The following is a 27101-nucleotide window of genomic DNA, read 5'->3' as shown; positions in this document are numbered from 1 at the left end:
ACTTCCCCAGAAGTAACCCAGTTCCATTTGGGCCTGTATCCTTCCAGACCTAATCTCCAGGAAGCACGTGGGGACCCATGGGAGAAACAGAGGACCACTGAAGTGTTTATAAATTTTTTTTTTGATTATTAAAGTGTTACTAGTTCACTGTGGAAAATTTAGAAAATAGAGATAAGCATTTTAAAAGTCACTTAGAAGTGTACTGTAACCCAGAGACAGCCACGTGTTTGTTTTATAGAAACGAGGTCTTTCTGTGCATGCTGTTTGGTAACCTTCATTTTTCATGTCAGGCCTCATCAGCCGTTCATCTCAGCAGGCTTTTCAAGAGGGGGTGCCTGAGATGGTTTTTGGTGGTGGGTGTGTGAATATTTTGTGCATATAAATGGTTATGTCCTCTATTGACAGATGATGCTCTTATATAAATGATACAAAGTTTCCCTTTAAAATAAAGGTAGAAGGGAGGGACAAACTTAAGGAAACTAACAAATAAATGGTACAGATGGTGGTACAACCATGGAAAAATTCTGAGGGTGGTTAATGAAATGACTGAAGTGTAGGAAACGCTATTTTAACAGCATTTTTTAAAACTGCTTGTATAACACCCCATCACGAGAGTCTCCCAATTAGCTTCCCCTTATCCATGAGTTTTTCCCTACTTAAGCCCTCTCCTCCTACAAACACACACACACACACACGCACACGCTTACACACGCACACACACGCACTGCACTCTCCTCCCCAGTGTGAGCTTCCCTGTAGCTGATCTCCGTGAGGCCGTAGCGTACAATTTTAGAAGAGGACTTGCAGGTTCAAGCTCAGCGGAAAGATTTCCTTTACTTATTGCCAAGTTTCCCTCCAGAAAGACTGTACCAGTGTAGGCAGCTGGGTGAGTAACCAAGGGCTGTTTTCCTGATTTATTTAAATCACAGCTATAAGTAAATGCCTCTCATCACTTACCAATTCCCTTATCTGAAGGATTTAATCAGTGCCTTCACCCTTGACAGATTTCACTGTCCCTCCCTGTGTTCTGGGGGCCTCTGTAAGTGCCTTTTAATATTTCCATTGTGTGTGTGTTAGTCTTTAATTAGAATCTGATGTATCAGAAATATTTTTAAAAGGCTTAGCTCAATTAATTTCATTCCCTGCCCTATTATTTTACGTCTTTCTTTACCTGAATCATTAATGGCAAAGAGTGCTGACATATAGGACTGAGTTCAGGGCCCTTCTAATTAACTCTGAGGACGCCGGAAGCAATCCATCAGACCTGGGATGGCATTACAGCCCCATGTATTTACTGATGTTTTTTCAGCATACGCTGAGAACCTCATTAGCTTTCCGGCCCTGTTGGACATCTGTTTTGTGAGGGGCCTGAAACATCTTACCCCAGTGTCTCAGAGCAAGATGAAGAAAAGGATTTCGTGACTTGTTTTGCTTTGAATTAATGATGGGCTGCAAGTTCCTTGCATTTTAATAGCAAGATCATAAGCCTCTTCATCAAGGCTGGGTTCACTATTGGTCAGTGTGTGGTCTTGGCCAAGTCTGTCTCCTCAGCTGCATCAGGGGGATGGGGGGGTGTCTCCCTCGTCAGTTGATGCTGGAAGGCAGTGGTCTGCAAACTTTGCTGCAGAGTTGAGTCACCTGGAGAGCTTTTAAGAATCCCAGTGCCCAGTCACACCCCATACCAGTGAGATCAGATGTGCAGGGCAGGGGTGGGAGCCGCATCAGTGAGTTTAAAGATCCCGAAGTGACTCCACGTGCAACAAAGTTTGGGTGCCACTGCCATAAGGTTTAATTAGGCCTCCGTGGCAGGCTTGAGACTTAACAGAAATGTGCTCAGTGCCCACCCCTCAAAAAAAAGCTGGTTTGGGGAGAAGGTGGAGCACCAGAAATCAGGTCCTGCCCAGCCCTTCTCCACAGAAGGGCCAGGTGAGCCTGCATGCTGGCGAGCATGTAGGTGTGTGCCCGGGCCCAGCGGGGCGGGAGGACCAAGGGGCGCTCAGCCTCATGTTCTAAATTGCCACCAGGCAGCTCTATGTCCCCTCCTCCTGGGAGAACTGTCAGGCTCCTCAGTAAGGAGAGTGGGCCTGGCTGCAGCTTCTTCACAAAGACTCCTGAGCACTGAGCCTCCGTGTGACCACCTGTAAAGCTGCCTGGGCTCTGACAGGTCTCCAAAGCACGAGTCCCTAGGCCCTCCCAGCCCCACCCCGAGTCTGGAGTCCTGAGGCCTGCACTGACCACCGATGCCCAGATGCCCAGACCATCAGTGGCCCTCCCTGTGAGCCACCCTGGCTCCCACCCAAGTCAATGTGGCTGAGCTGCAGCTTTTTCATTTGTATGACCCTTCCCTTCCAAGTGGCAGATGAGTGGGAGTAACTTTCCAGCCTGTTCGTTCCATGAGCCTTTCCTGCCCCTATGCTGTGCCCGGCCCCACAGAATGTGGAGAAAGCCAGGCAATGAATGCCAGACCCTGCTTACCCTGGGAGGCCTGGCTTCAAAGAAGCAGGTGGCCCATGAGGAACCCCTGCCCAGACGCGAGATGAAAATGCAGTGCCCGTTGGCCCTGGTGTCCCTGGTGCTGCAGAGCAGCTGTGCGGGACGTGTCCTCTGCAGGATCTGCAGGGGCAGTGGCAGCTAAGGTGACTCGTGGGCACTGGGCTCCCACTTTGAGTGAGCCGGGAGCCCAGAACGCAGGTGGCCGGAGCACCCCAGTCCTTCCAGGTCAGGGAGTGCCCATCTCCAGCATGGGTCACACTGCCTCTTGTCCCCAAGCTTTCCTGAGAAAACTCATTCTCAGTCGGAGTTCCTGGCCAGAAATGAACCGGGGCAGTTTCCCACAGTCTCATATGTGATCAGCTCTGTGCTTTCTCTTGGGGTCCCTCTAGCCATGGGCACACCTGACTATCTAGATTTTAAATAATGAAAATAACATTAAGCAAAGCTAAAGATTCTGTCTATCAGTCACACTAGCCACGTTTCAGGTGCTCAGCAGCTACATGTGGCTAGCATGAGAGAGAATGAAAAACTTCATTTTATTTTCATTTAAATAGCCTCACGTGGCTGGTAGCGCCCATGATAGACAGCACATATGAAGGGCACGTCCAGCAACGCAGAAAGTCCTGTAAGGCAGCACTGTCTGACTGGCGGGGCTAACGCCAGGAAACGGGGACAGCACAGGCTTTGGAGTCTTTCAGAATCCTGGCTCGGTGATTTCACCCTCTGAGCCTCAGGTGCTCTCACCTGTGGCCTCAGAGCAGGTGAAGCAGTGAAGCTATAACAGGATTAGTGGTGTTGACTGGGCACTGACCCTCTGCCCATTTATTCTCCAGTGCTTGGGAGCTAAGGGCTGTTACCACCCGATTTACAAATGGGAAAGTGGAGGCCAGAGCCCGCCTTGGGTGTCAGCACCTGGCATGTGGCAGGGAGTAGAAACAGTGGGACCTGTGATTCTCATTCAGCCAGAGCTGCACCTGGAGCTTAGAGCCCTGGCCCCTGCCCAGCGTCCAGGCAGACCTCCGCAGCCTAGCCGTCTCCTCCTTTCCTCAGCCTGTGGTCTATTCTTATTTCCTAGTGGTCAGCCTGACTAGCTCCCACGTGAAGAAAGCAGTGTCCGCCTTTTCTTTGCCTTGCTTTTGCCTAATTTGATTCCTGGCATCCTAGCCCTGCAAACGTGCTCTGTGCGTCACACTCAGGAAGGCGCAGGGTTTTCAGCGCCAACCACACTAGCAAAGAGGTAGGTGTGCGGGGCGCTCAGCTTCTCGGAGTCCGGGCTTCCTTGCCACCTATTACTCCCTCCTACCATCCTGCCAAATTTCTGTCTCTCTTAACCTTTCCCTTTCTCTCCCTGTTGGTGGATTTCCTCTGCCAAGAAATCACCAAAACAGCCAAAGGCAATGACGTTCACACAGCTCAGCCAAAGTGAAGTCACTTGGCTCTTGGTCTAAAAGCCGCTGTGTGAGCACAGACAGTCAAATGCTGTTTCCCCGGCTGGTCCGGATTCATGTAGCTTAGTGTAGGGTGTGACCCACACAGTCTTTTCATGAAATTGAAGTTTGGTTTTAAGTGGCTTCATGTGTATGGAGGATCTTGGACCTCACTGTGGCTGTTTCCTGCCTGGGGTCCTGGGAATTGACCTTACTGATAACATAGCCTCACACCCTCGAGCCCTGAATAACTCTGGCGGGGCCTCACTTTTCTCGTCTGTAACCTGTAGATATTTGTACCTTCTTCATTGGATTGTTTCAAGTGCTTAGCACAGGGCCAGGCACTTTGGGGTTCTTTTTTTTACTGAGTTTTATTGAGCTATTGATTATTTTAATAATACTCAATGAATTTCAACTGTTGTTACTTGAAGTTTGCGCAGATGGGCATTTGCGAGTGGAACTTTGGAATAATCTGTTTGCAAGATTTGCAAATGAACTTTTGTTTTGTTTGGGGGGAGGTAATTAGGTTTTTTAATATTTTATTTTTTTAGAGGAGGTACTGAGGATTGAACCCAGGACCTCGTGCATGCTGAGCATGTACTCTACCACTTGGGCTATACCCGCAAGTGAGCTTTTGAAGAGTTTCTTTGTAGGCAGGTGAAACACCGCCTTCCCATTGTGCGAGCACAAGGTATACTAATAGGTTTATTTCACTTATTTGTTTATGGTCTGTCTGCACCCACCAGACTGTGAGCTGCATGAAGGCGGGGACCTTCTTTTTCACCCCCTGCATCCTTAGTACCTGGGATGGTGCTGGGCATGTAGCAGATGCACAGTAAATATTTGTTGAATTATAAATAAACGATTGGGGAATCTTGTCAGTTTTTTTCTCATATCCTTAATAAGCGCTTGTTTTATGTGTAAGTTCCAGACGGGGTCTTAATTATAGACTTTCAATTAAATTCCTGAATTAAGTTTCAGTAAGTAACTACAGGCAAAACCTTCAGTTGCCATGACGGTCTTCCCTTAGTCCTCGGTTCTGGGCATCTGTTTACTCTCCTTGGTATGGCTTTAATAAACAGCCCTTTCTGACGGGCCCCCAGCTTCTGCAGCCCCACCCTCCAGCAGGCCTCGCTGCCTGGTTCCACGTAGTCCAGCCCCACTGAAGGACAGACTCCCCATGTTCTCACGTGCCTCTGACCCCACAGCTTACGCACTTCCCTGCTGACTACGACATACACTTCAAAAGCCTGTGAGGACCCACCACCTTGAGAGACTAAAGTAAAAGGAAAGGTGAATGAATGAGTTCCCTTCCTTGTTTTGTTCTTCGTGAATTTAATAGAGTAGTTCATGTTCAAGTTTACTTTTAAAAGGAGGAAAAACGCAGAGAGGGAAATAGTTGAGATTCTTGATTTTTATCTCATTTGAAACATAGCTTAGTTATTTAAAAGATAGGCATCTGATTGGGTGCATAGGATTATACAGAGTTAGCAGATAAGATTTAGTTTCACATTAACGGTATCAGTTTAAATCATATGCTTTGGAAGTGTTGTTCTAGCGCCAAATGTTTATTGATACTCAATTTGAGCGCCAGAGGTTAAAAACAGAGAGCAGGCAGTTTGGTGTGTGAAGGATACAGCTTTTGTTTAAGCCCAAAGGTATGGCTTGTCTCCACCAGAGGTCTCCCATATTTTACTGTTAATGTTTGAAGTATACTGAATTCCCACCAGCTAATTAAAAATCAGCCTGCGATGCCGGTAAGCATTCACTCTGTGAACTAATTTCTGCCAAACGGCCATAAATGTGTCCCCCAGTGTGAAATTTAGACGTTCTTTCCCATCAGAAAAGAGGCATGTGGTTTAGTCCCAACCTCTTCATTTGAGGGAGAAGGAAACCGTGGCCCACCCGAAAGGTCAATTGCCCCAACCGAGGCCACGCAGCCTCTTAAGTGCCCAGCTGGGATTCCGACCCAGGCCTCTTCTCGCTCTCAGCTCACTGTTCTCACCAAACCCTGCGTGCTTTTGCCGAGTTGAATTCAGCAAGCTGATTCTATTATTCCTAAGTGCCAGGCGCTCTTCTAGCACTGGATGACTATCGCTTATTCTCCACAGCAGCCATGTAGTACCCTAATCCTATTATCACCCCATTGGCTGGATGGGGCACCTAAGGACTAGCAGGTGGGCAGCAGTGTGCCAAGGTCCCACACCAGCTAGTCTGGCCCATTACCCGTGCTCTTCAGCATGAAACTATACTATCCCAGGAGGCTAAGACTCAGAAGGGACAGACGTAGAGGGAGGACCCAAGCTATGAACCAGGGAGGGCATGTGGAGCCCCTCCAGCCGTTCCAACCAAGATCAGGCAAGGAGCTTGAAACCCCAGAGGACGAGCAAAAAATAGGAGGCTAGCGCTGGGCCACGAGGGTCAGATGCAAGAACGAATCAGAGCCCTCCAGAGAGGAGTAGTGGCTTGACTCGGCCCGAAGCCTGGCTCTCCTCCTCTGCTTGGTCCATTTCTGGGCTTCTTTCAGGGTTCAGCTGAAACTTCACCTCCTGCAGGAAGCCTTCCCTGACCCCTGGGCCGTGTCGGGGGGCCTCCATCTGGCCTTCTACAGCCCCCTAGTCTTTCTCTGCCGTAGCCTTTGTCACATGGTAATGTAATTGTCACTTGTTTGATCTCCCCCACGGATCACAGGAGCTCCTGAGGGGTGAGTCTCTCCCAGTCTCTGTGGCCCCCTTTGCCAAGCACACTGGTCCAGCATGGAGGAAAGTACCTCCGAAATATCAGAATGAAAAGTCTGAAGTAGTGAAGGGGAGAGGGTGTAAACGGTTCTGTCTACAAAGCCGTTTCCTTCTACCACTATCCTGTCTCTAGAGCAGAGTCCTGGTTGGATATTAGCAAGATAGAACATTCCCTACCCAAGAAGGGCCTTGAAGGTCAAGCTCAGAGCCATTGACCAGAAGAGCTCCCTGAAGTCTAGCCAGCGTCTGTTGGGTGCACAGATTGCCCACACAGTGGTGTTAAAGTCTAAATCCCAGTGGTTTAAACACTTGGGGGAAACACTCTAGCTGATGTTCTCTGCCAGGAGGACTCCCCTCCCCACCACCTCACTCTCCACCCCCACCCAAGGAGGGACAATTCCCTGGGCCAGAATCTGCTCTCTAGAATACCCACTGTGTACTTTTCTGAGGAAGGATCATAAAGAGGAAATCTGAGGGAAAGCGAAGATTTGGCCCTATCTTCAAGAACCTTCTATCCAGAGGAAGAAAGGAGATGTGCTCACATGACCCGTGTAGAGAAAAATCACAAGCCTTTTCTGTACCTCATCTCGTCTGCTCGTCACAGAATCCCTAGGAAGTAAGCAGTGTATCTATTTTTCAGATAAGGAAACCGAGGTTCAGAAAAGCTACCCAGAGCCGGGACCTCCTTCATCCTTGTAGCCAGGTGCCTGGCGCCCAGTAGGCAAATGCTGAGTAGGGAGACTGGTGGAGGAATAAAAGAAGAAAGGGAAAGACAGAGCCTTGATGTGAGCCCAGGGCAGCCTGACTGTGTCCTGGGGAGGGACCCTGAGCAGAGATCTTGTGGTGGGGGGCCTTAAAGGCTTGGGGACCCTCCCCCATCGGCTGCGGGGCTTCTGATTCTGAGTAGGAGGAAGGAGGGAGCCCGGCTGAAAGTCCATTCTGTGTCAGTCTGTCTTGTCGTGCATGGTAAAGAACTTTGGTATTCAAATCTTTTCTTGGAAATCTCAAGTATTCCATTGGGCTGCCTCCGAGTTAGGTAACTTTATTTACTCATGCTAAACAGGGCCATTTGCTGAGAGGAAATTACACAACATACTATGCAAATGTGGCATTCTGGAGCGTGAGTGTCGAGATAAGTGTGGTCGCCAATGTGTTATACAGATCAGATCACCACCATGCCGCTGGTGGCAGGCTGCGGGTCGCTTGATAAGGGAACGTGCCATGCTCTACTTGGAATTGCTGCTCATTTGGATTCTGTTTCTGGTAATTACGTTTTCGCTGAGTTGTCTGTCTGTGAACTTTGTTTAGTGCAAAGAAGGAACAAGGAATAAAGCACTTGCAAGTACACTCGAGCAGTCAGAGGGAGCTGCCCCACACATGTCCCGACATGTGGGAACAAGAAAAGTCAAATCCTCACTCTTTGTTCTCCCAAGAAGAGAGGTTCTTGAAATCTCCCAGGGGGGAAAGATGAAGTCATGTGACAGATGTTCTTGGCCGCTTTGTGAAAATCAGTCACGTTAGTTTACTAAACATGGCATGTGCATTTCAAGCAAGAGAAAAACCATCCTCTGGAAGCAGGTAGAACTGAGCCCCAGCAGAGCACTGTCCCCAGTCTGTGGGCACTGGGGACTGGGTGTCTGGCCTTGAAAATGGCACCAGGGCCCTCCCATCAGTTAGTTATTGCTCCTGGGTCTTTTAACAGTTACCAAGACACCAACCATCACACAGTAACTACTTGAATAATTGCCAAATGAGCAAATGACAGACTTATCCAGCCATGTCAATAAAGTGAGCATTGATGTAGTATCCTTGGTGGCCCTGGAATCCACTGGGTGACCTTAAGATTCTAAAATGTTAGAGGGTGGATATAGCTCAGTGGTAGAGCACGTGCTTAGCATACTCAAGGTCCTGGGTTCAATCCCCCGTACCTCCACTGAAAAAATAAAAAAAGATTTTACAAGTTTAAGAGATGCTACAAAGAACACTCAGGACAGCACACCACTCACATCCAAACTCTTCCTATTAAATTCTTACTCTTCAAACTCGGGAACCAAATAGATTTTCGTAATGAGAATTAATAAAAACCTTTGATTGCACAGCCCCAAGTTGTCACACACACTTCCGCATACTTGTGTGACTTTCACAACAACCCTTGGAGGTCAGTTTTTCCCCCAACGTTTCCTTTTGAAAAATTTCAAGCATACAACCAAGTTGACTGGTGCAAGAACACCCCTTGTACCCACCATCCACATTCTACCACTAACAGTCACGTTCCACCACTAACAATGTACTAGATCTCTGACCCTTGAACTGCGTGGGTCCACTTATACATGGGTTTTTTTCAGTATAGGACCTGTATTTTCATTTTACAGGTCTTTAAATTAACTAAGTGTGGGGGAAAGTTTGTGTTAGATTAGAGATCACAGTATGTGGAATCAAAAGAAATAGGATTTAAGTCCTGATTCTGTCCAGAGTGTTTCAGCGTCCTGCCCTTGGGTGAGTCATTTATCAGTGCCTTTGTTTTTGAGGCGGAGAGAGCGGTCTGTGAATTTTCAACGGCACAAGAGGTCAGCGCCCCTAACTCCCTTGTTGTTCAAAGATCAACTGTACTTCTTGTATCACATATCTACTCTTATTCAGCCATCAGTCCATCTTTTCTTTCCTTTCTTTCTTTTTTTTTTTTTTTTCAAAGTTAACTGCGGACATCGGTACCCACCTCCCTAAAACCATCAGCATGCATATCATTGAAGGTGAGCAATAAAGTCATTTTATTACCCTGGCCTACAGATGAGGCACCCAAAGCGAAGCCACGAGCTCAGGGTCAACACAGCTAGAAAGTGGCAGAGGCAGGACTCCTCTGCAGACCGCCAGCCCCGATGCCTGGCTCCTGACTGTTCCCTGCAGCTGCCCCTCCCTGTAGAGCTGTGGTTATGAGGGGGAGCAGAGCTGGAGAGCCTCGGCAGTTCTCTCCATAGTGTTTCTTGGGGGAGGAGCGGGTGGAGCGGAGGCTGAAGGCCAGGTCATCAGTGTGGGTTGGGGTAGCCCTGGATCATGGATGAAATATCAGAACCCAGCACTGGGTCACCCTTTCCCTGGGTGATTGCATCTCAGCACATATCCTAATACCTGCATCCCTAATTGCTGCACCCCCTTGCAAACCTGAGGAACACCAGTACCTTCTTCCCTGCATTCTTGGAGGGACCAGACTCATATGCCTGGCAATCGAAATTGCCAAGACCTGCTCTCCATCCAGGAAATATCGCACTTTACAACTGCCCCGTGCCGTGCTGTGCTGGGAAGGAAGGCTTTAGGGAGCTTCAAAGAAGACAGAGTAATTGATTGCTACTTGCAGCAAATAACCCATAAGCTGTTGCTGGGTTGATGGAGAAATGGTTACTTAATTTTCTTCAAAGGATTGATTCGACTGTCAGGAGAAGCAGCCAACCTAATTGAGTGTGTTAGTTCACACCCTTAGTGGGAACAGTCAGATCTCTTTCTCGTTTTGGCTTCAGAACGTCATGGGCCGTGCATGGAGTCTCCCCTTGGTGTTAATCAGGCTTGAGGTTTGGGTGTCACCCATACGGGATCATTCACCTTGGGTGGGTCTGAAGAATTAACCAGGGCCTGATTCCCTGTCGCCCCAGCTCTGCTGGACTACGTTTGAATCAGCGCAAGACTTCCTTTCCTTGGCACTCAGAGTAGCTCCCCAGGAAACGTGTGTAACTTTCTTGTGCCCCAGAATGGCTATAGTTTTCAGTTTTGTACTGGATGTTGATAGATTGGTGACGTTTGGGAGATGGATTCCACTTTCCCACTGGGCATCTGAATGACTGCCTTGTACCCCCAGTGCCTGCCTCCTCCCTCCAGACCCCCCCAGAGAGCCAACTGAGGCCCGATGATTCATCAGTCGCTTCCTAGCCATGCATTACTGGTCAGCTAAGGCCGCTCCCCTCGGCTACATTCCATCATCAGAGAGCCACGTGAGGCTGGCTTTCCCTGGAGTCACTGTCAAAGCTGAATTCAGTGCCACAGTACCTTCTGTGTCTCAAAGGGTGGCCATCTGGCCACTAGTCTCAAGGCTCCAAGGGTCTGGGGCTCAGCCCATTTTGCTCCCACTGTACCTGAACCCCGGGAGCGGCAGGTACCCAGCATGGCAGAAAGGGGAGGACCAGGAACTACCCCTGGAAGGAGCCACTGAATGCCTGGTGAAGGAGGACCTCACCAAGGGCAGCCCAGGGGCACACGGCAGCTTCATACTGTCAGCCCCTGGGGCCTGCCTGCTGTCATTTGACTGTCCCCCTCCCGGACCCAGTCAGCATCCTCCACCCTTGAGAGCTATCCTGAATCGCAAATGCCCCTTTTTCTAAGGGAAACAGGGTGTTATGTTTGCTCTGGCTTCATAGCTCACCACTTCATTTGCATCAGTTGTGTGTCCTTGGGGGTGTTACCCGACATCCTGTACCTGTGTCCTCGGGAATCAGTGAACCCACCTCCTAGTGATGCAGGAAAATGGATGGGGAGCGTGAAGAGGGCCGTGTCCCAGGTCTTGGTTGAGCCCCCGGGATGTGCCCTGCCAAGTGTGGGTCCTTGGCTTTGCACAGGAAAGAGTTCAAGTGCGAGCCACCGTTGAGTAAAGGTAGGTTTATTTAGAGAGATTTATACTGCATAGAGTGTAAGGCAAAAGAAAGGCAAGGAAAGAGGTGTGGGAATTGGGTGCTCAGGTTAAAGTAAAAGTAGGTACACACTCCACAGACAGAGTGCAGGCCGTCTCAGAAGAGGAGGGAGTGGAAAAGGCCACTAGGCGTGGTGTTGTCAGTTTTTGTGAGCTCAGTAGCTTCACAGGCCTACAGGTGGGACCATTCCAACTGCCCTGGGGAAGGGGCTGGGATTTCCAGGGATCGGGCCCCCGCCCATTCTTTGGCCTTTTGCGGTTAGCCTTGGGGCTGTCATGGCGCCTGCGGGCATGTTATTTATCAGGCTGTTACAATGAGCACATAATGAAGCTCAAGGTCTCCTAGAAGTCAAACCTCTTAATCCTCAAGGCCAACTAGGAGTTGAATCTCCCACCATTTTAGTGTTAAATTGCTGTCATTCCTTGAGTGGCTGTGCCCTACGCCTTCCCTCCTGTCTCACTAGGATCCCGGAAACTTGTCAAATTGGAGCTCAGCACCTGGTCCACAGGAGCACTCGATAAAGGCTGGTCGTGGTGTCAGCAGCGTCATAGAACTGCTGGAGGCAGGGGATGGGGGTGCCCCTCTCCAAAGACTCAGCCCTGACAGTCTTTCAGCACATGGCTTTAGAGGACCAAAACTCATGAATGGCATGGAATTCCCAGCAGACGCAGCCACCAACTCCAGGGCAAGTCAGCGATCCCCTCAGCTCGCCCTGCAAGAGCCCACAGGCCACTGCGGTTTCTTCCTCACTGATCCCCGGCATACCTGCAGATCTGGAAGAGAACCCCAGTCTGCTCTAGAACCCGTACAGGGGCCAGGACCACGCATTCCTTGCAAAAGGAGTCACGTGCCTTTCTGCTCACAAAGGAAATCCCGCTGTCCTGTTGGCTATGAACTTTCCCTGTGGGCTGATTATCTTTGGAATCCCAGGGTGAGTCTGCCTTTCTCAAGGAATTTGTACCTCCTTCCCCGCCCTTCCAGACCTCTGATTAACAACACGTGCCTGAAAGACTTGGTAGTGTTTACAGAGTCAGTAATCTAAACTCAAGCTGTGATGGTGTTCCAAGAATTGGCCCTAAAGCCCAGGGCATTGGATTTCAAAGCGCTGGAATTCAGCTAGCCTGGAAATCCCACCGTAAGGATAAAGGCTTCAATTCTAAATGTATTTGGAGGCACCAACGCCAAGAATTAAATTATGGTATTGGCATCCATATTTTACCAGGGAGGGATTATTTAAATACAGCAAAAGTCAATCAGCCCCATTTATTGCTCAGTAATGAGCTACGGCCTGTCAGAGGGAGCTGTGGAGGAAGGCTTCAGCCCAGGGGCTAAAAAGACAGCTGTTGAGAAGGGAAGGCCTTTGCCTTCAAAACTGGAGGACCAGAAGATGTTAGCATTCCTCCATCCAGTGGATAAATACTTCTCCAGCACCTGCCACTGCCCAGTCCCCTCCTGGGGGTGCAGCAGTGAATGGGACAGGTCAAGTCCTGCCTTCGTGGGGCCTGCAGCCCACAAAGGGGACCAGGCAGGAAGGAGTAAAAGGGATCATTGGAGACTGACAGGCAGTGGGGTGCGGTAGCGGGCTCAGGTGGGTAGATGTGGTGGAGAGTGACTGGGTGGGTGGGGCAACCACGGGCGAGGGCCCATCACCCCACAGGAGTTCTGAGAACCGAAAACCATGATTCATTTTCTCCCTCTGAAGAGCCTCGCTTAGTCTAGAGCCAGCATCCAGCAAGTGTGACTTTACCGCAGGCAGGCCAGAGAGTCAGGGCGCTTCCAGGCAACAACCACTGCTGCTGAGGACCAGGCCCACGCTCATAATGGGGATGGGTGCTGGGCGTGGCCCCAGGCGCTCGGTCCTGAGGTGGGTTATAAGTAACCTGAGCCACAAAGAGGGAGGAGGCTTGCCTGGGGCCACACAGCTTTTAGTGGCAGAGCTGAGATTTAAACCCAGGTCTGTGTGGCTCCAAAACCTATGCTGTTTTCACCCGGCCACATTGCCCTGATTCTGAACTTCATGGCAAGGGGGCTCTTTCGTGTTTTTTCCTTTCCTTTCCTCTCCTCTCTCCCAACAACTTAAACTTCTGTTGGAAATGACTACACTCCTTTCCCTTCATTCTGCTGAACACTGCAGGACCTTTTTACGCATCCCAAGTCAGCAGCCCTGGGCTGTTTCTCCAGGCTGGTCTTCCACAATGTGGTGTGCAGCCCCTTGGTAGTGCTGGAAGAGTTTTAGAATTTTAAGCGTGCCTGGGTACAGCACTAAATTACAGTAAGTCACAGCTGCCATCATCTGTTGCTGAGTAACAATCTGCCTTAAAATTCAATGGCTTAAAGCAACTGCAGTCATTCATTTTGCTCACGGTTCTGTAATTTGCCCAGGGCTCAGTGGGACTCGCTCATCTCTGCTCCACATGGCATCAGCTGGGAGCTGGGGGCTGTGGGCCTGGGGCCTTGGTTTCTCCAGTCGGTGTCTCATGGCTGCTTGGGCTTCCTCACAGCGTGGTGGGGAGGTTCCAAGAGCCTCTTTATGACCTTGCCTCAGAAATCATACGGGATCACCTCCAGTGTACTCTGTTGGTCTAGGCAGTCACAGAAGGCCCCCCCCCCAAGTTCAAGGAGAAAGGACATAGATGCCACCACTTGATGGGAGGCAGGTCAAGGTCACACTGTAAGAGCATGTAGGGTGGGAGATACTGCCCTGGCCGTCTTTGGAAAGTATAGTCCACAAGAAAATCCATTTCAGTGCCCCTCAGGTCCTTTCTGTTACAATCAGGGAGAAGGTCTCAGATCGCTATTAGTTTGTCTTAGAACTTCTCTAACTCTTGGAACTCCCTTTTTATCAAAAGAATAGTCTTTAGGCTATAATTTTAAAAAGGGTCTTCTTAATCTATTTTCATGGTCGCCTTATTTATTGTAATTAACTCTAGTTTTCCACTCATGGTAATGATATGAAGTTTCCCTTTAAAATAAATGTATTTTAGGAACACCACAGGTGCTTTCAAGAGAAAAATCAAACACAAGTTCTACTTTCTGCTATAGATTTACCCTCCCATGCTCATATGAATAAGGATGCTCCTTTGCTGTAGCAAAAGCTTATAAGCTACCCACATGGCCATCAGCTGGGGAGCTGTCAGAGCATCCAGAGTCATGCCTACAGCGGGAGAGAACGCAGCTGTGAAAAAAGGTGAGGTGTTAGTCTATGGGTGCTGCTGTGTCACCAAGATGCGTGCTTCAATGGCAAAAGCACAACGCGGAGGGAGTGTGTGGCATGGCATGCTACCATTTGCGAAAGGCCAGGCGGCGAGGATGTAGCTACATGTACACTTGGAAACGCACAGGGGTCGGATAACAAGAAATCAGTAGTGGTTGCCTCTGGGGCGGGGGACGGGAGATTTACCACCCGCTGTAGAAAATTTAACACCTTTGTAAACGGGAACATAAGAATGTGTTTTCTATTCAAAGAGATTGATGAGCTTAGTATTTGTAAATAACATAAAATGGCAAATCTCCCCCCCTGTCAAGTAAATGAAAGGCAGTGCCTGGCAGTAGGAGGAACATGTCCCCTCTCCCTGGAGTGAGGTTCTGCTAGGGGGCACAGAGCACCTTCATGGTCTTGGGGTGAGATGAAGCATCTGGCATCCCACCTGCTCTGCCCGTAGGGTTCGTCCCTCCCCAAGTGGAGGCTTGGTCTACATGATGTTGTATGGTCCCCAGTCCGAGCATCCCTGCCGGCCCTTGAGCCCCTTAGGCAAGGCCAGGCCTCATTCTTCACGGTCTGGTTCCCTAGTACAGGGTCTAACACCCACATGTTTGTTGAACTGGACGCCAGAGCTCTTCAGCTCACACATCTGGCCGCTTTGGAAACGTGCACACCTGTGTACCAAGAGGTGCTGTCAGAGAGCCCTTGGTGTCTTGCCATCGCCCTGTCCTCGATGATCGTCACCGCCTTCAGGCTCAGGGAATGTTGGACGGCCGACATCTGGGCCTGGAGCTGCTTCCCAACCCTGCCTGGGCCCCAGACAGACCTGAGGCCCTGTGTATACGAGTGTGGGAAGAGAGTCAGTTTTCTCTTTATTTAATTTTAAGTACACAAATAACATAACTCTTTGAAAAATCGGAACATTGCATATAAACTAAAATGACCTGACCCTGCACCCCTAGTCCCACCCACTCCCCTCCAAAGAGGTAATCACTCTGCACCCTGCCAGACGTTTTCTTAAATTTTTCTTTTACATACACATGCTCCAGTCCACAGAAAATATACAGTATCATTTTGTGTGGTTTAATTCTACACAAATTGTGTCTTACTGCATGTGTCATGCCACAGCTTTTCCCATTGAACAGTACGTTCTTGAGATTAACCATGTTGAAATAGCTAGAGATCTCATTCATTCCTTATCATTGCCTTATGATTTTGCACTGAATAAATGCACACTTAAGAGCTTCCTTTTCTTACTGGACACTTGGGTCATTTCAGAGCCAAATCCTGCCGTCAGCATCCTTGTTCCCGTCTTTGGCCCACACCAGTGTTTTCCTGGGAACATACCAATAACTGGGTCATACGGTGTGAAACTTTCAGTTTTAATAAATAATGCTAATTTGCCCTTCAAAATGGCTGTGTTAATTTATTCTACTAGCAGCATTTGAGAATGTCCGGTTTCCTATGGCCTCACCAATACCTGACATTATCAGGCATCTTTATTTTTGCCACCCTGGTGCTATCTTGTTTTAGTTTGCTTCCTGATTTAGCATGAGGGTGAGCCCCTATGTGTGCGTCTGTCAGCTGGCCCTGTTCTCTTGTCTGTGAATGGGCTGTGGGAGTCCTTCATATCTGCTGCTTTATTCATCTTTTGCCTCTTAGAGATACTTTGCAAATATTCCTCCAGTCTGTTTATAAAGTTGTTTGTATCATGAGCTGAATTTTAATTTTGATCTAGTCAGTTTGTCAATCTTACATTTATTTATTTCTATATATTGATTCTTATTTTTGTTAAAAGAAATCCTTCCCTGCCCCTGAAGTTATGTGAATATTCTCCTACGTTTCCTGATAAATTTTTGCAAAATTTTTTTAAAAAGAGTCCGAGGTTTTACCTCTTTTGAAATAAAGCTAGTGGGGGAAGGGCGCAGGAGACTCAGGTGGGCTGTGAGATTTGGACAGCGCCAGTACACAGGTGACCTGTCACTTCCACTGGCCTCCGCTGGCCACAGGCCAGTCCTGAGAGGCAGGCAAGGAGGCTCATGAGGCTGCCACACACCCCAGCTGCCTGCCGCGGAGTCCTCCCCACGTGCCTGCATCCCTCCCGGACCTCGGTACCCAGCACGGCTCCCCCCGGCTCAGAGTGAAGTCCACAGGTGCCTGCTTGCAGGCAGCAGCAGCAGGACTTAGATTGTGGGCAGAGTCAGTTCCATCAGCCAGGAATGCCCACAGCCAGCGTGCGGAGCAGCCGAGGCGAGGGACGAGGTGGCGAAGGCATTTCCTAAGATGACGCCCCAGAGACCCACAAACACTCGAGTCACCCCAACCAGCCCTACCTTGATCTCTCTAAAGGATGCCCAGAAGCCCTTCTGTTTAGTCCGCAGAAGCCGCTTCATTTCTCCTTAACTGCCCCCACAGCTTCTGAAAAGCCAGGGGCTCCCTCCCTCTCAGAGCTGTCCTGTCTCATTGGTGACGGTTGCCTTTTAGTTTTCTTATGAAATCTCTCACGGGGCTTTGATGTCTCAATTGCGTTTCTGAAAGTTGTTCCGCTTTGGGGTTTTGTCCTTCCTTTTTTGTTCTTTGCGGCGGAGGTGGTAGGTCTTTTTTACCTCCTGAAGCCCCTAAGGCCTCTGGGCTTTATGAGGGGGTTGCCTGCCGACAAACCTCACTGCCACCAACACCTTGGCTGTGCCCGCTTTTTCCCGGGCCTCATGCGCAGAGGAATGTGGGAAAAGAAGAGCCAGGTTGTCCTGTTTGCAGGGAGAGGGGAAGAGAAAGAGGGGAAAAGGAAAGAAAAGGCATCTTGTATTAGTTTTCTATCTTTAAAAAGTAAAAGATTCTCATTGGGAAACAAGTTTCTAAGTATTGAATAAAGGAAATAAACCCTGCCTACCACAAAGAAAATGTTGGTAAGAATGAGTATGATGACTTGCATTTCTGATAGTGCAGAGGACCAGATGTCTTCTGTATGGAACTAAAGATTGTGGATAAAGTAATTTTTAGAAATCTTTTTAAATACTTGGCTGGACTTTTGGGAAAGGGAGAAAGTTTCTTGCTCTAGATAATGAGAACGTGCAATCCCAAGAGTCAGGCCTGTCTGGTGCTGGTGTTTGCCGTGGGGTGTCTGGCTGTGCTGGGGAGAAAAGACAGAAACACAAGGCCTGTCCGAGCTGAGAGGATGGACCGGAAGACATCCCGTGAAGCCAGGATCCCAGATGGGTTATGCTCTCAGGGGGTTAAACTGAGCTGGAGCAGGAGGGGGGCAGGGGGAGAGAGGAGGCAGAAGAGAGGGAAGAGGAGAAATGCACCTTAGATCTAAATGAAAAGGAAACATAGAAGGAGGGGGACTTTGGCAAACATCTGAGTCCACGTTTATCACATGTGTTTGGAGCCAGAATTTTTACTGTCTGTGTTACCATCCTCCCACCACCACTGCTAATAGATTGAAGCCAGGTTTTAGGTTACAGAACGTATTGGGGTGATGAAGGTGTTCTACAACGGGAATATCACAATGCACAGCTGTAAATTTACTAAAACTCAAACCGTACGCTTAAAATGGGTGAATTTTATGGTATATAAATTATACCTCAATAAAGCTGTTTAAGAGGAAAAAATGTGCCCACCATTCTTCTAATCAGAGACATCTTTTAATGTTTTAGTGTATTTCTCTGCACTTTTATTTCTTTGTGGGGATACTTTCTTTAAAACATATCAAAATCATAGTAGTAAAGCTTTTAATCTCTTGTTTCTTTTAAAATTATAATGTCTTGTCCAATCTCATAGCAGTTATTCTAAATAGGATTTTTTACTTGGGTTTTTAATATGCATTTCAGAAGTACATCTCGAATACCTTCTCATTCTAAAATAATTTGAAACAATACAGTGGTATATAGGGCAAAAATTAAAGTTCTGTTGTTACTCCCTCACACACATACACACACACTTTCCCACCCCCAGTTCTCACTTCCCTCCTCAAAGGTAACCACAGTTCACAGTTTGGTTAAATATGATTTTTAAATGGGTATATAATTTTCCATATGCTGGGGAAAAAAATCATACTCAAATGGTTCCCCTATTTGGGGGCATTTAGGTTGTTTCCTGGTTAGTTCAGCTTTTCTTTTAAAACAGACTGCCAACGATCTCGTGGGAGGGAACTCAAAGCAGACCGTAGATTTAATGGTCCTGTATTACTCTGGTGATTTCAGAGCTATCAAAGACAGGCACTGAATTAGACATCAAATCTGGGAATAGCTTCCAGGTAAGAGAAGGGACCACGCGGAGGCTGAGGATGCCATGCTAAATGCTGTACCTGTCTGTTCTCATTGGATGCATCAAACATCTCAAGCTAGGGGACATTATTCCCATTTTACAGATGGGAAGCCGTGGTTTAGAGGGGCCAAGTGCTTTGCCCAGGATCACACACCATCTAGTGTAGAGCTCAGCTCTAAGTGGCCAGACACCAAGCTGAGGATTTGGTGATTCTATAACCGATCAAGGGACTCTTCCTTTCCCATCTTCACTAAATTCAGGCCCCATCCACCAACGGCCTGCAGGGAAGCCCTAAGTGTTACTGGGATTCTCAGTTTGTTGGTTGTTTTTTTTAGCTGCAGTTCACCAGTGCCTAATATGCAAGTTAACATTGTACTGATGCTTTATGTGCTTTCTGTCAGTCAGTCCTCACAAGCAGTGCTTTGACATGGGATGGGCGTTAGCCCCATTTTTCAGATGAGAAATCTGAAGCCCAGAGAGGTAGAGTAAATTGCCCAACATAACTCAGAGGAGGAGTATCAGACCGGGTGTGTGTGGCTCCCAGCCCGGGCACCGACACTAAGCTGTGCTACCTGGCAGAACATGAGTCAGCTTGAGCGTCTCCATCAGGCTGGACAGCGGACTGCACCTCACTCTGCTCTCTGTCCCCCTCCTCCCAGACAACAGCGACCTGATCGCATGCACGGTGATCACCAAGGATGGCGGCATGCTCCAGCGGTTCCTGGCCGTCGATATTTACCAGATGAGTTTGGTGGAGCCCGATGTGTCCAGGCTTGGCTGGGGAGTGGTCAAGTTTGCAGGCCTTCTGCAGGTACGATGGCCGAGAACTCCGGGAACTCTTCTCGGTTGACTGTGTAAACACCCACAAAAGTTATCATCTTTACAGTTAATTTCTAATGAAACTGGGGCTACATGAACAGGTTTTCATGGAAAAGGGTTCAAATACTTCCCAGGTAAGGGCCAGATCCTTTTCGCTTAAAACCCATTCTTACTCCCCTCCTGCATTATCAGTATGATCCTCCCAGATACGGTGCTCTGCCAAGTGCAGAGATAAATATAACTCAAAGTACTGTTTTTAAACATTATACACATCTCCTTGAGAGGTGGGGGGTGTGAGTGTGTGTGTTTTTTATACTGTCACATTGAATGTATTCTAAATTTCGGTTTTTTCACTCAATGACTATTTTGGAAAGCTGACTCTGTTAGTATGTGCAGACTGGTGTCCTTTTAACTGCTCCCTGACCACACCAAGGCAGGGTTTACCAGTGCCCTTTACCCATTTCTAGCTTTTTACCTTTACAAACGGTGCTGCTATGAACAGAATTGTCCTTACTTCCTTGTGCACTTGGGCCAGGGTTTCCCTAGGCAGATACCAAGAAGCTGGGATACACCTATTTCCTCTCTAAAATTCCTCTCTGAAATGATTATTGCCACCAGTGATTTATGGAAGTTCCCTTACCCTCCACCACTCCTACAGACCTAGGCTTTAAATTGCCAAATGCCAGGCTGGGGTTTGGGTTTTCTTACTGTTTGTCTAAGCAATGGGTGTAATGCCAGCTCGTTGATCGAACAGAGCATAAAACCAGATGAACTGAAAACAATCTTGCAGCTCACACCCCGTGCCAGGCCCTGAGGCCCTGGACGTTCAGCAGACTCTTCCAGGCCTGATTTGTCCTGTGCTGAGTCCGTTTCCTTGCTGGGCAGTCCTGGTTGCTGGCAAGGCTTGGCCCGGGGCTGACCCACGTCCGCCGCTCCAGTGTGACCCACTCTCCGAGAAGACCACCCACGTGTTTGAAGATGCTGTTGCAACCATTTTCCAGCCTCCTCTTTTTCAAGATCTTTCCATTCAAAAAAAAAAAAAAAAGAAAAGTCTTTTTACAGAAGGTGATGTGAGAAGCTACTATCTGAAGAATCTCTCATTTTAAAAAAGACTTCCACGTAAGAGATTGTCCATTAGGTGACCTAGTATTTCTTATCTATCTCGGCTTATGATCCATTTCCTTTAGAATTTAGTGTCAGGAAAGTGTTTTTCTCCCTCAGAGGATTAACACATGTCGTCCATCAGATAACGAAAGCCACATAAACCTCTCCTTTTGGTCATCTTCCAGGAGCTGCTGTTTGTCAGGCCGTTAATACATGCCAGGCGCTCCGTTTTAAAAGCGTAGTATCTCATCTAATCCCCACTGCAACATTTCGGTGGCGGTATTATGTCCAGAGAGCCTTTGCCAGGTCTGATGCCTGTGAACAGTAACCATCTTGCTTCATGGGTTTTTTTCAACGTTTTCCCGTGTCCCTCTCTTGTCTCCTGCTTTTGTCTCAAACCTTAGTGGGAAGCTGATTTTTTTTTTTCTTTTGGGAGGGAGGGGAATTAGGTTTGTATATTTATTTGTTTGTTTATGTATTTATTTAATGGAGGTACTGGGGATTGAACCCAGGACCTCATGCATGCTAAGCATTCCCTCTGCCACTGAGTTATATGCCCTCGCCTCCCTGGGAAGCAGATTTCCTTACACAGAATCCATTTGAGGCTTTAGATTGGAGTTGTCTTTACGATACTTGCTATCCGTGAGTTCCTCTCCACTTTTCACGTATAACTTTCTTCAAATATTTGCTAAGTGGCTTCCCCCAACCCTGTCTCGGAGTTAGCGTTTACCTTTAGGGACCAGGAATTCTTGAGAGATGTGCAGATGGAAGCCAGCGGTGCCCCCTACCTAGGAGAAGCACGGGAGGAGTTGTTCTATAAAGATGAACGGAACCTGTTCTGCCCACTTTATAGAACGCCAAGATGAGTGACTACATGGAAGCTCATGCCAGAGGGGACTAGGAACTTCGATTTGCCATCTCGGGTTTTTTCTCAGAAGCAAGAATTTTTGGAGTTTGACTGCTGGCTTCCCCAAAGCCCCCTGAAGAGGCCAATGTCCCGTGTGTTCACTTGAGACTCAAGTCCTCACTGGGACAGGACCAGCTACCAAAGTCAACATCAGCAACTTGAGCTCTCCGTACTTCCCACCCCGTCCTCTCCCGCCAGGCCTGACCTGGTTTGTGTCCATCTTTGACTTAGACTTGGGGGGGGGGGGCAATGGTTTCTTTCAAAGCAAAAGCAAAGTACAGTCTGGGAGGCCTCTCTCTAGATGAGACACGGATCCATAGCTTCTGAGCAGCTACCCACCCCTAACCTAACGGACACCCTCTCTTTGGCCTCCTCCCCCGGCAGGACATGCAGGTTACCGGCGTGGAGGATGACAGCCGCGCCCTGAACATCACCATCCACAAGCCTGCGTCTAGCCCCCATTCCAAGCCCTTCCCCATCCTCCAGGCCACCTTCATCTTCTCAGACCACATTCGCTGCATCATCGCCAAGCAGCGCCTGGCCAAGGGCCGCATCCAGGCGAGGCGCATGAAGATGCAGAGGATAGCTGGTGAGTGGTGGCCCCAGCAAAGTGTCCCCCGAGTCACCAGGGCAGAAGCTGTTCGAGTGGTTCTCACGTTGACCTTTGGAACCCTTAAGACTCCTCTAGAGGAGGACACATGCAGTTCAGGAATCAGTGGTGTTTTAGGGAGAAAATGAGAATTTTCTCAGAATTTCCCATTTCCTAAATGTTTAATTTCTAGAGGGTCTCCAGGGCTGCTTGGAAGCGAAGGTGAGCCCTCCCTACCAGGCCCGAGGCCGTGACAAGGTAGCCATCAGTGTGTGACAGCGGTTCTCACTCCTGCGCACAGAAGTTCTCTAGCCTATGTTTTACAAAGTGCTTTTCATTCCTCTACCACCTCTGATCCTTAAACCCTTGAGATGAACGGAACCTGTTCTGCCCACTTTATAGAAGGGTAAACTGAAGCTCAGTGACTTGCCCAAAGCCACATAGACAACATAGTCGGCAGAACCCAAAGCAGAACTTCCTCCACTAAAGACCATCCCTTCCCTCCTCTTCATTCCCCGCTCTCATAAGAAGCAGCCCTGCTTGGGAAGGGGGGCAAGAAGCAGCACTGAATTTGGAAGTGTCATTTTACATTGTACAGAGATTGTAGTAAACTTGTGAGGAGGCCCTACGCTGCCCAGTGTCAGGAAGGCTCCAGCTTTCTTAGAAGGGAAGGCACTGAAATGAGGGCATTCCCTTTGTCAGGGAGGAAGACACAGTGTTCTTGGGGGAAAACGTATTCTATCAACTCCTAAAATCACAAACAGCCTTTCTTAAAGAAACCAGTGCCTTTCAGTGCAAGCACCAGTGGTCGTTCTGGTGTGGGCACTGGGAGGCTTTCCACCCCATGGTGGTAGATGGGGAACTTTCTTGAGGAGTTACCTAAAAATAAACACCTGGAGGTCAGGGTTTCTGGGTATCGCAGATTCAGTTATTTCCTGCACATGCCCCGTGGATTTGCCCAGGCCTGCATCCCACAGTCCTCATCTTATTTCTCACTTAGCTGAAACTTGGCCTCCAGAATCATTACAGAAGCATTTTGTAATGTGCAAAGTGACTTAAATCATTCAGTCCTTTCCTTTAAGATTTATTTCCAGAGGGTTTTTTTGTTGTTGTTGCTGTTTAATGTAAAGCAATTTCTCACAGCTGGCATGAAGGCTAAATATTTCATCTGAAAATTGAGAATTATGCTGTAAAGTGGCTGTTAGAACTAACGCCTTAGGTATTTCTTAAATTGATTTTAAAAAGCCCCTTCAAATTGCTGTATCGTGAGATTTGTGTGTGGAAGGGAGGGCAGCAACAGTGACAGATACACACACGCTCATGAATATACAGGCACAGTGCGTGTGCGTTCTCTCTCACACACTCCTTCCCACACGCATTGATGTGAACTTTCACAGCAGAAGTGGCCCCATTTGCTCTGGGGTCTGAAACTATACCCAAGGCTAAGCCTTCATAAGGATCTTCTGTGTGAAGCCGAGAATCCGAAGTGAAGAAAGTCCTGGCATTCATCTTGAACCCCTCACTAGGCACTGCTTGGGTTTTGAGCCTCAGGCAGGACCCTTGGTGTCCAGCTCAAGGCTGCCAGCCGCCTGCTTAGCATCACCCAAGGGATGTGCCTGGCAGGGCCACAGCCCTCTCGCCACCCAAAGTCTCATCGCATACACTCCCATCCCATATGCTGAGCACAAACCACGGGTTTGTTTGAATGCAGCCCTCCTGGACCTCCCGATCCAGCCGACGACTGAAGTCCTGGGGTTTGGTCTCGGGTCCTCTTCCGCCCAGCACCTGCCTTTCCGTTTCTACGACCAGTGCCGCCGGGGCAGCAGCGACCCCACAGTGCAGCGCTCTGTGTTTGCGTCTGTGGACAAGGTACCAGGTAAGCCGGCCCTACCCTGTGCCACCTCCTGTCCCCTCCAGCGAGTGGGAGAGGGGTGGCTCCAGGACTTTCTCAGTCTTAAGCCTGTGTAGGCTTCCCTTCTCCTCTCAGAAATCCAGTCAGTGGGAAGCACCAGTTTCTTAGAATTTATCCACACCTAACACAAGATTAAACACAAGCCCCAGAAAGAAATCTTGGCTTTCTCTTTGGTGTTCTGCCTCCTGGGTTTGGTTTTCCAGAGATTTGTTAAAGATGTGGAAGCACTTCTCAGAATTAAGATGAAAAGATTTCTTAGAAATTTCTTGGAAATGCTTAGATTATTAGTAATGAGTTTGTGGGAGAGTAGTTTCCTTCTCCACATAGGATGACTAGAAAGAGCTAGTGTGTGCGGTCCCTGTTACAAACCCTTGAAGAAGTGAGACTTCAGAAGAAGGTCCTGCTGCCCACGGGGCGGCTGCCACTGTCTTCTTCCAGGGAACCTCTCTTCCTACTTTCACCAAAGCGCGTCTCTAACTTTCCTCCCCACCTCTCCAAAAGAGAAACATGAATAGAAAGTTCAAGGCTGGCTTGGTGGAGCTGACAGTACTGCTTCTCCAGAAGGGCAGGCGGGCTGCCCCTCCCTGTTCTGGCATGTCTGCTTCAAGTAAATCCATGTACACCCCAATTCCTTGAAAGAGAACCTTGCTCTTGGTTACGAAACTCCAGAAACTGGCCAAGCAGTCCCCTGCACCTTCACCCCTCCACCGTTAGGGCTTCGAACTTCCGCTGTAAGGGTTGCAGAATGTTTTCAAAAGCAGTCATTCGTTTGAGAACAAAATGGGGTCAAGAGAACCTGACCCAAATCAGGGTCGCCTTTTCCCTTCCACCCCATGATTCATTCTGTTTTTGTTCTTTGATTGGATTAATTCATTTCAGAAATACAGTATATACTATATAAACATACGATTTTTAAAAATCCAAACGGGATGTGATAAAATGAAAAATAAGTCCACTTGGCCCCAGAAGTGACCATTGTTAACAGTTTCTCGCATATCCTTCCAAAACCATTTTGCTTGTCTGTTTTTACGCCCGGGGTTATGCCGTGTATGTGATTCTACCTCTTGCCGTTTTTACTTACTGACAAGTCAGTGTTACATGTAAGCAGGTGCGAGTGGACTTAATAGCTCATTAACTGTTTATGGCATTTTCTCCTATGGTTGGACCAAAAACAAATCTTTCATAACATTTCGTGTTGATGGACATGGGGGTCATTTCCAGTGTTTTGCACCCCTGGTGTCACAGTGAACATCCCCAGGGTATCTTTGTGTAAGTGTGCAAATCTCATGTGTCTGTGGGATAAATTCCCAGCAGTGGATCTGGGAAAAGTATTGAGGAACCCAGCAAGTCAGAGGGGAGGTTTTTCATCCTGATGTGTGTAGTCCCAGCATGTGCTCTGGAGAAAGCGTGCCAGTTTACGCTACCGCCCGCAGCCTGGGACTGTTTTCATTCTTAAATCCAGTCTTGGGCTGCAAGACTGTTTGTAGCCCTGCTTCTGTTTTTAACTGTGGAATGTGAGTTGATTCTGCCTGCTTGTGGGTCCGGAGGGCTCTTTTGTTAAAAATTCTCCGGATTGCTTCACCTTCCGTAGAGGTGGTTTTTAAGTAAATGTAAGTGATGACCATGAATCTAGGTTAACTAAATACGGATTGGCCTGGTAAGAAATCGTTTCTTTTTTCCTTTCTTTTCTCTCTCTCCCTCTCTTTTTTTTTAACAGACGGTTCTAATTTTATTATATGTCTATAAGCACTGCTTTGTAATTTTTTAAAAGTGAAATATAATTGATATATAAGATTGTATTAGTTAAGAAATCATTTCTTCCGGGTCATCAGGGACTCTGAGCTCGGGAACTAATGGGTTAAGGAGAAAAGCCCAGTCCTTATTTCCGCTCCATCATCTTTGGAACAAGGCAAGTGTAAATTCCAAATGTCACATTCTCTGGCATTGGCATAATCATCTCTCTGTTTGCAGGATGCTTTGCAATGATTTATTACTTACTTCTCCCACCTTGCTTGGGCTCCAGGGGTGCTGACGGTGTAACGCTGCCAACAATAGCCCAGGCCTGCCTTGCAGGAGGGTTGGTGCAGCTGGAATGCCCAGTGTCCTCTTGCTAGTCCCAGGGTCGGAGTATATGAGGTTGGGCTAATGGGGACTGTGGCAAGTCAAAGGTAGCCCCTGAAAGTGGCTGTCTGCCCCTCGGCTGTGTCTCTGCCCTGACATCCCCCTGGAAGTGCCACTCAGGTGGGGAGCAAGGCCGGGGACATTTGTACAGATGTGCTCCCCAGGGTGACTGCTCTGGGCCCTTGGGTGCAGAGGCCTCACTGGCTGCCCTCCAGGCCTCGTCTGAGCCAGAGATGTGACCTAAGAGCGAGTTGAAACCACTGAGCCTTAGCGTGACTCCGAGAGATGGGAGGGAACTCTCCTGCCCCCGGTCCCAGCTCCTCACCACCTGTAGACTCAGTAGAGGGGCCCCCACAGCCACCCGGCATCTTGGAATCATCCTTAATTCTTCTCTTCCCTCTCCCACACCCACTGGCCTGCTCTGCCTCTGGAACACACCCCAGCTTTTCTCCCCTCCTGGCCGCCAGCCTCTCCCCTAGATCGTGGCAGCCGCATCCTCAGTATTCCCAGCTTCCAAACTCATCCCCTGCCTTCCATGCAGACAGAGAGATCTTTCTAGAGCCTAAATCGGAACATATCATGCCCCTGCCTGCAACCCTCCAGTAGCTTCCCATTGCACTCAGTACCAAATCCAGATGTCTCACTCTGCCCTTGTGTGATCGCTGTAGAAGGGCCCCAGCAGGCCTCTGAGACGCAGCTCCCCCAGCCTTCACGCCATCCCCCACCCCCGCCGTACCACCCCTGCTGCTCCTCCAAGTCAGCGCTTCTCGAGAGTTTTGGCCTCAGGACCCCTTTATTCTCTGAAAAAGTATTGAGGAACCCAACAAGCTTAGTTTGTATGGACTCTATC

General features: G+C 48.6%; 1 protein-coding gene across 1 annotated transcript in view; it reads left to right on the top strand.

Moving 5' to 3' along the window:
• The window catches only part of CLEC16A (C-type lectin domain containing 16A), a 196341-nt gene that overhangs the window by 123112 nt on the left and 46128 nt on the right, over positions 1-27101 (top strand). Inside the window, 3 exon segments of the mRNA XM_032460792.1 lie at positions 19459-19610; positions 22014-22218; positions 23930-24094. Of these exon segments, the coding sequence (XP_032316683.1) occupies positions 19459-19610; positions 22014-22218; positions 23930-24094 (522 nt within the window).

The sequence above is a fragment of the Camelus ferus genome, chromosome 18 (genome assembly GCF_009834535.1).
Source record: "Camelus ferus isolate YT-003-E chromosome 18, BCGSAC_Cfer_1.0, whole genome shotgun sequence".
Taxonomy (NCBI): domain Eukaryota; kingdom Metazoa; phylum Chordata; class Mammalia; order Artiodactyla; family Camelidae; genus Camelus; species Camelus ferus.
The sequence above is the reverse complement of the archived record's forward strand: the minus strand, read 5'-3'. Positions and strand labels throughout refer to the sequence as shown.